Genomic DNA, 8,644 nt, shown 5'->3' with positions numbered 1-8,644 from the left:
CAATTTTTTGTTAAAAAAATTAACATACTCAGATCCCTCAGACCTAAGGGTTATCCCCTGATTAGCTAAGATTCTTGATAAAGGGAAAAGGGGATTTGTAATGTGCATTAAAGAGCGGAGTCATAAACTGATATAATGATATATCAATTAAAGCCTTGTGACCAACTGCAAAAATAAGAACTCTAACTTCTACTTATATTTTCTTCCTTGCTGTGTTATATGTATATTTATGTCTATTTTAACTAATTATCCTTTACTTTTAACTTTCTTCTATTTTATGTAGGATAAATTAGTGAAAGATATCAAAACAATTTAATCTTTGTGATCAGAATATTGAGAAGGGACTGTGGCAGAATTAAAGGAGGAATTACTATCACCCAGAGATCCTGGACTTCAAGCTGGACACAGAAAATGATCCTTCAGTGTGACCCCTTTGGAGGAAGGAGTGAAGGTATTTTTCAATTGTATAAGGAATATTGCATTATATTAAGTGGGAGCATTTTTATTTTATATAGTTTTTATTTTCAGAATTGTAAGAATAGTGAGAAGCACATTTGATGCTGGGTGGTCAAGGGACAGACTATTGTCGACATTGTCATTTTGGGGGGCTGCTTTGGAAGTATGGTGAAGACTGCTAGTTCCTCCCCAAATCCATCTCCCCTTCATCCATAATAACAGAACCTTGACTTTTAGCTGTGCATATTGCCATACGGAATAAAAATTACATTTCCCAGTCTCTCTTGTAGCTATCTTATTAAGGTAACTAAGTTCTACCAATGAGTAGCAGATGCATTGTGTGCTATTTCTGGGAAGGCTCCTTGAACTAGAGAGAACAGGTGCCCTTTAGTCCTTCCCTCTTCCTCCTAATGCCATCCTGGCATTAGGTGGATGCAATGGTTGCAGAGCCAGCAGCCATCCTGGATCATAAGGTTGTCTTGTGACTAGAGGTCTTGCATGGTGGAGAAATATCAGAGCACGGGCCTTTGATGACATTGTATTCTTTCAGTAAAATAAAATATAAACAGATTTTTTTTTGATTGTCCAGGCAAGCACAGGGAAGACCAATATAAGCAAGGCATGTTTCTATACTAAGGAAACGTATAAACAAGTGGGGTGAATGACAATTATGCAAGGATGTTCTGTAAGCACACAGGTGGTGCACCTAAACTAATACTGAGTGGATGATGGTGTGGTCTGGGAAGTCTTTCTGGAGGAAGTAACCCCCTTACAAATGAATGGGATTTGGCCAATTGTTGGAAGAAGGGGTTGAAAGAGTTTCCTTGGCAACAGGAGTTAAGGGGTGTTAACACTCATTAACACCTCAAGAGACAAGTCTGGGAGGTCAGCTAGGGTAGGAGTTTGGACTTTATCCTCAGAACAATGAGGGGCAAGTGAGAGAGGGAAAGGATAGAGGAACTAGAAAGGAGCGTGACACCAAAGGCACACCTGGCCCTGATGAAGCACCTGAAATGTATTAGGAGGCTGTAAGCACTAAATAATTTGTTGGAAAAGCAGCGCTGGTCCAGGCTCCACCGTGGGGGAGGACGGGTGCGTTTAAGGAAAGAGAACACACAATTAGGCAGGAAGTTGATGAAAAAATAAATCACAAGATACTACTGGAGTTGGAGATTTCGGGTCCCTTTCTTTTGTTTACCCGAACTGCTTGTCTAGAAGTGCTCCCAGACGGCAGCTTGGCCAGCCCTCTCTGCCCACAGCACTCTACAATTCCCCCCGACACCCCCCCGCCCGCCAAGGTGATGATAGAGAGGCTCCCTGGGGCGTAAACTCAGTCAAAGCCTCTGAAGAGCGACCCCTCAGCCACAGCAAACGAGAGAGCTTGTCTGTCTGATGGGCAGGCAGTCCTGCTGGATGGGCCGGATTGCAATGGGAGGCAGCACGCCGAGAGCGGCCACCAGCTCTCTGAGGTCCCGCGGGCTCCCTCCGCTGCCCCGCCCCCGCGCTGCCCGCCGCACCAGCTGCTTGCCTGGGAGGTGAGGGGCGAGCATCCCCCAGCCCACCGAGGGAGCACCGTGTGGGGCGCACTATGAGGATTTCCGGGAGAAAACAGCCCCGCTTACCACCGAGACCAGGCGGCAGCCATAGGGACCATTCTTTTCCTCACTCTGCGTACGCAAACTTAACCTCAAAAACACAAACCCTGTCTTTGGCATTTCTGGATTTAGAAATAAGCATCACTCCAGCATGACATTTTCAAGGAAAAACGCCAATTAGTTCATAGCCCCAGAGTCGTAAAGTTTATTTTTAATGTTTAAAAAGATTGCAACGTTTGTCGCTGTTGAAATAAAATAACTAACTTCTGCAAAGCAACAAGTAATCATCAGCAGAGAGCGAGAGGTGTGGGGCTGCGTCCCAGGAGAAGGGGGCGACGCGGAACCCGTCAGGCGGCTCGGGGGGCGTCGGGGGGAACCGAGCGGCGCGGGGGCGCGCGGCAGGGGGCGGGGCTCCGGGGGGCTTGCGGCGCGGGGCAGGGGTCGGGGTGGGGGCTTGCGGCGCGGAGGCCGCGCAGTGCAGGGGGCGGGGCGGGCGGGGCGGGCGGGGGCGCGCGGCAGGGGGCGGGGCTCCGGGGGCGCGCGGCGCGGGGCAGCGGGCGACGTGGGGGCGCGCGGCGCGGCGCTGGGGGCGGGACTCCTAGGGGCGCGCGGTGCACAGCCCGGGCGCGCGGGGCTGGCGGGCGCGCGGGGGCGGCGGGCGCGGCGCTGCCAATCGCAGACAAAGGCCGCCCCAGTGAATCATGTGGTGCCGGGGGAGGAAGTGCGGCTTATTTTCTTTCCTCCAGTCGCCGGGCTCTGGGTGGAGCGCGATGCTCGGAGACCCCCGCGGGGGCGGCGGCGGCCGCGAGCCCAGATGAAGCCCGAGCGCCCCGGCCGTGCCGTAGCGCCCCCGGCCCGATGGAGGCCCAGCCGTGGGACCCCCTACGCAACGACTCGCTGCCGCCTACGCTGACCCCGGCCGTACCCCCGTACGTGAAGCTCGGCCTCACTATCGTCTACACCGTGTTCTATTCGCTGCTCTTCTTGTTCATCTACGTGCAGCTCTGGCTGGTGCTGCGCTACCGCCACAAGCGGCTCAGCTACCAGAGCGTCTTCCTCTTCCTTTGCCTCTTCTGGGCCTCCCTGCGGACGGTTCTCTTCTCCTTCTACTTCAAAGACTTCGTGGCGGCCAATGCGCTCAGCCCCTTCGTCTTCTGGCTGCTCTACTGCTTCCCCGTGTGCCTCCAGTTCTTCACCCTCACGCTGATGAACTTGTATTTCACGCAGGTGAGTCGCGGGAGGCCGCCCCCGCGGGCGGGAGGCACCTGGAGGGCGCTCACCTGGAGGAGGCGATGGCAGCCGCCGGGGCGGGTCACCGAGCCACCGGCCTGAGAGGGTCCGGGGAAGAAGCATTGGTTCTGGGGTGGTCCGAGCCCTGTCCTACCTGCAGGCCGTTGTCCCAGGTAACGCCCTCCCATTCCCAAGGGAGGCGAAGGAGAAGGGACAGGAAAGTGAGGGCTGGAGGCCACCCGCAGCCTCTACCCTCAGCTCAGCATCACCCAATGGGTATGGTCCTCCGTGCGCGGGGAGCAGCATCTCCGTGCACACAGGAGAATCGGTATTGATGGGAGGTGTGCCCCCCAGGGACACTCGAACCCTAGAGTTTTCCCTCTATCCCCTCATCCCAAAGGATCTAACCCCCCAGCCCGGAAAGATCACCTGCACGTTGGCCTCCAGGTTGGGGCCAGACACTGGCTTTGTGAGGCAGGGTGGGACTGCCCTGTTTTGGATGGGATGTTTTGAGCCTCCAGAGTGGGAGCCCTGCTGAAGTGCAGCTTGCTAACTCATTCCACAGGATTGCTAAACAGCAGTCGGGGCAACACCCAGCTCCTGAGCTGATGCGGCGGGAAGTCAGGGTTGCTGTCTGAGCTCATCTGAGAGGCCCCGAGAAAAAGCCGTAAAAGTTTGCTGGGGCCCTTTTACAGGCACACGGGAGTCGTTTTAGGAGGCAGATTGTTAATAAGCTAACGGGAGAACGTGCGAATTGACTTGGCTGCTGTGACGGTTGACTTAATGAAGTACAGTAATTGGAAAGTACTTTGCAAATACTGTGTAAAAGCATTGCATAAAGGTGTAATAGCACAATACCGTCGTCATCATCATTGTCATCTCTGCTTCTCATTAGCTTTCCAAGCACTAAAATGTCCATTTTCACTAGGACCCTGCCCAGGGGTGAGGCACCAACCACATCACCTGGTAAGGGGAATTTGTACCAGCAAGCATTCCATTCCTTTTAATAGTGTCCTTATTTATTAAAAGAAAATGCTGTTGCTTTAAAAAAAAAAAAAAAAGGAAAAAAAGAAAAGTTAGAAAACGGATTGCCCTGGTGTAGTGGGAGCCCCTGACTGAAAATTTGGAGGAAATACTTTTGGCTAAAAACTAACATATGTACCCTTTAGTAGCTATTATAATCTTATCAAAAGGGATCTATACTCAAAGCCTTCTCCTCGGTCCAGTGTATCAGCATATTTTCCAGTCCACAAGTAATGTGTATCATCTGTCCAAATACAACTTTTAAACCCGAAAACCAGTTCAGGCAGTCAGCTACATTGCAGACACTCTGGCTTGTTCATTGGATGGAAAGGGCTGATTCCAGCAAGATACATAAGTCAGGTAGGTTGATGTTCCTTCTAGAACTGTGACGATGATCTGATTGCATATTGAGATCTTTATTCTGGTCCCTTTCTGAGAAAAAAAGGACAGCGTAAAGCACTGCCATGGCTCTCTGGCACTCACATGCAAATTCTGCACTCAGAGCTGGATTAGGGGCAGGGCTTCACATTTTCTGCACCATCTGCTGGCTGGTGAGTAAATGCTGAGCGAGGGAAAGAGTGACCAGGCCCACAGCCTTGCAAGCCAAGAGGCTGCAAGCCACCACTCTAGCTTCTTTGTAACTGTCAGGACTTGTTTTCTTTATATCTCCAGGGTGGCTGGCAGGGGCAAGTGGTACTAACTGGTGGCATCTCAGACCCTGGCAGAGAAGCCATTCTCTGGCTTCCTGGCAGATACTCTGATACTTCTGGGGTGTTATAAAGGGGTCGCCCTTTGACTCCCTGCTCAGATGCCCCTCTCCCCCCTCCCCTCCCACATGCCTTCTCTTAGGCAGGGTTCTCAACCACTGGAATGGCTGGGGGACCTTTAAGGATTACTGCAGCCTGGGGCCCTTCTTAGAGCACATAAATCCGATTTCGGAGGGTGGCGGGTAATGGCTGACAATGATGAAGCATGTGCTGTGTGCTAGGCTTGGTTCTAAGCGGTTTGTCTTATTTATTCTTCCCAACAACCCTCTGAGGGAAGTACGGATGGTGTCCCCATTTTTCAGAGGTGGGTCAGGGAGGTTGTATGACTCACTCAAGGTCACACGACCAGTGAGCCCTGGAGCCAGGAGTCGTCCCTCCTCCCCCACCTCCCCACCCCCCCTCCAGACCAGGCTGTACAGCAGAGGCTCCGAGGCCAAGGCTGCCAGCTTCTGGGCCAGGGCAGCCCTGCACGAGGCAGGTCTGTCTGCAGAGCTGGGGTGGAGGGTCTGGGGCGGGGGTGGGGTGGGGGCGGGAAGGGCCGGGTTGGGGGGTGAGTTCAGCGGCGTCTGGGCAGCCGTCTCCCCCAGCTGTTCTCTCTCCTAATTTGGGGTCTGGCCCTCAGACTCCTGGGGTTCCTGGGTGTGACTGAATGCGGCGGGCTCAGCTGCCCCCTGGTTCAGCCTTGTCTTGAGCCCTGGGGCAGATTCCTGCCATTACAGGCTGGTTTGAGGAAGGAAAAGGAGAAGTGAGGCCTCTCGGTGGGGAAGAGGTGGTGTGATTACTGGACACTGAGGCAGGAGCCAGCACCTCCTGCGCCTTAGAGTGCGGTGGGGAAGCTGCAGGGGGGTTACTGTGGGCGCCTGGGGCCCAGGGTGGGCCAGCAAAGGCCTGTAAATCCGGGCAGGACCTGGCTTGTCTCCCAGGGCCAGTTACCGACCTGCTGCAGGACAAGGGCAGCCCTAGTGCTCTCCCCAGGGTTGGAGCGGGTTAAAGGAGGTGCCCTCTGTGCTGCATCCTTCTGCCTCTCCTCTCCCTCAGTTAAGGTGCTCTTTCTGCATCTCCTAATAGCCGGAGCCCAGGCTCTGGCCAAACCACAGTCCTGAACGTCAGGCCCCAGCACTGGCTCGGCCCTTTATCAGCCCCTTGTGTCACTGAAATAATTTTTCCCACCAACCTGCAGCTTTTATGTTTGTCAAATGGCAGTGGCCCTGGGCCTCCCATTGCGGGGAGGATGGAAGTCACCAGTTCCTCACAGCTGTAGCTCGCAACGCTGAGAGTCAAAGGGACTGGGGGTCCAGCCCTTCATTCTGCAGATGAGGCAGCCGAGGCCTCGGGGATTCTGGTGACTTGTGCTGGGTCCCCCAGCCAGGCACACAGAGCCAGGAAGAGTGCTTGCTGCACACAACACCCTGCAACTCAATGCATCCTGGTCCGGGAGCGAGGAGGCAACTGGAAGGCTAATCCAGGGACCCTGTCTTCTCCACCCCACCGGGAAAAGGGAGGTGGTGACCTCAGGCATAAGTGGATCTCGCTATGGCTCTTGGCAGTCAATTTAATCAAGAAATGTTTACCGAATCTGTTGTGTGCCAGGCCCTAATCTAGGAGTTGTGAAGAGGGAAGCTTCTAGGCCTCTTGATGATTATGAAGAAGTAAGAAGCTTAGGAATACACACTTAGGAAGCCTTTGCTGGTCCCCAAGTACCTTATTTCAAAGCTAGGAGCACACAGTTGCACAGGGGCCAGGAATCCTCACCTCTGCACCAACCGTGGCTGCCCGGCCCCTGGCAGCGGCTCCTCGTGGTCACTCAGTGGACTCACAGCTGCCAGAGCTGTGTGTGTGTGTGGGGGGTGTGTGTGTGTGTGTGGGTGTGTGTGTGTACACACACACACACACATATGCAGGACCAGGAGCAGTTTCTTTATTAACGTTCAGTCTACCATCTACCACCAGCACTCCCCAGGAAGTCACTTCCTGATTTTACTTCTAAAAACTGCCCCCCAAGAAGAAGCTTTCCAATTTTCACAGCCCGATTTCGCAAGATCTGTCCTCCAAGCACTAGCTCTTTGTTCTCTCTGTCCCCCACTCTTGTGGCTTCAATGCCGAAGGGCTCGCCTGCCAACGTCAGGGGAACCAAATTTCCTTCACGGCCTCCGCACTCGTGGGAACAGTTAGCCTCTTCTCAGCGTATCTGAGCTCCAGCCCATTGACCAGGAAGCCGTGAATTCTCAACAGCAGAGGCTGAGCTGAGAATGGTCAGTGTTGTCCCTGTGCTGTGAGCCCAGACCTGTGGCTCCCATTCCCATTGGAGCCTGGGTCTGGTCCCACACAGCCTCACGCCTGTAGGTTTTTGCTGCATCCTTTTGCTCCCCTGCCTTTCCCTGGGTCAGACGAGCAGGGACTAGCAGGGAGGCAGAAAGAGAGCATCATCGTAAGGCCCTTTTCATTGCTCAGGTGGGTGGTGTGCGGCAGTGCCCTTCCCGCCAGAGGGCTGTGATGCGCCCCCATCTTCCAGCCCCCAGAGACGTCAGCTCGGAGGTTCCGGGTGGAGCAGTGAGGACTGGTCTGATTGGATAAGAGCATTGATGAAATTGATGCCACTCATCCGAATGACATCCCTAAGAGTGTCAGGTTTTTGGAAGCATCATAGTGTGTGATCCCAGGATCTGTTTTCATCCACTGATTCCTGATCGCCTTGCAGTTCCAGGGAGAGGAGAGAAGCCTCTTCCCTGTTCTAGGTCTGGCACGTCTGTTATCTCAGGACGGAAATGGCCTCAGCACACAGGTGACCATACCTGGCACGTAGGCACCCCCAGAGGTCCGCAGAGCTTGTAAATATTTTACTTTTGATTCATCCTGTGGCTAAAGTTTAGAGCCTGTTAACCTCTGAGGACAGAGGAGGTCCGAGTGGTTTTACTCTTGAGTGGGTTATTTCCTCAAACTTGGGCGTGGAGGACGCAGGAAAGGAAGTCCAGACAGTGCCCGAGTCAGTATTTTAAACCTTGTGTGTCACATATGGTCTCTGTTGCATGTTGTTCTTTCTTTTTTAGACATCTCTTTAAAAACATAAAAACGATTCTTAGCTCACAGGCCATACGGTAACAGGCTGCAGGCTGAACTTGGTCCTCGGCACAAGGTTAGGACAAAGCTGGCGTGTGTCACCAAGCTCCCATCCCACCTTGCTGTTATTTTTACTGTGACAGGTCCTCGGGCACGTTGGAAACAGGCCGTGGCTTCTCAGCTTGTGGTTAAAGTGTCGTTCTCTCAGCGAACAGATCTCATCAATCACCTGCACACAGGTGTCTGGGCTCAGAGACAGTAAGCTGGAATTTGTGCCCTGAGGGGCCACAGACTATAGGGAAAGACAGACAAACTGAGGCGGCAGTGCCGGGAGCCACATGCCACCCACAGCACCCGGGGGAGGGGGGACCTGTCCCGGCCTGCGAGGCGTGGGGGAGCTGGGGAGACACAGACGAGGGGCCTTGGGCTGGACATCTTGTGATGTCACCTTTAATGACAGACACACCGGTCAGGCTACATAGTGTGTAAAGCACAGGGTAAACGTCTGCACACACT

At 53.6% G+C, this 8,644-nt stretch overlaps 1 protein-coding gene across 1 annotated transcript in view; it reads left to right on the top strand.

The window, feature by feature from the left end:
* The first annotated feature begins 2,818 nt into the window (after positions 1-2,818).
* Positions 2,819-8,644, top strand: part of GPR137B (G protein-coupled receptor 137B) — a 52,325-nt gene continuing 46,499 nt past the window's right edge. Inside the window, exon 1 of the mRNA XM_082854555.1 lies at positions 2,819-3,278. Coding sequence (XP_082710681.1) covers positions 2,910-3,278 — 369 coding nt within the window. The 5' untranslated portion in view covers positions 2,819-2,909. The remainder of the gene's footprint in view (positions 3,279-8,644) is intronic.

The sequence above is a fragment of the Leucopleurus acutus genome (genome assembly GCF_964270905.1).
Source record: "Leucopleurus acutus genome assembly, chromosome: 14".
In the NCBI taxonomy this organism is placed as follows: domain Eukaryota; kingdom Metazoa; phylum Chordata; class Mammalia; order Artiodactyla; family Delphinidae; genus Leucopleurus; species Leucopleurus acutus.
Note: the sequence above shows the minus strand (reverse complement) of the source record. Positions and strands in the feature narration are given on the sequence as shown.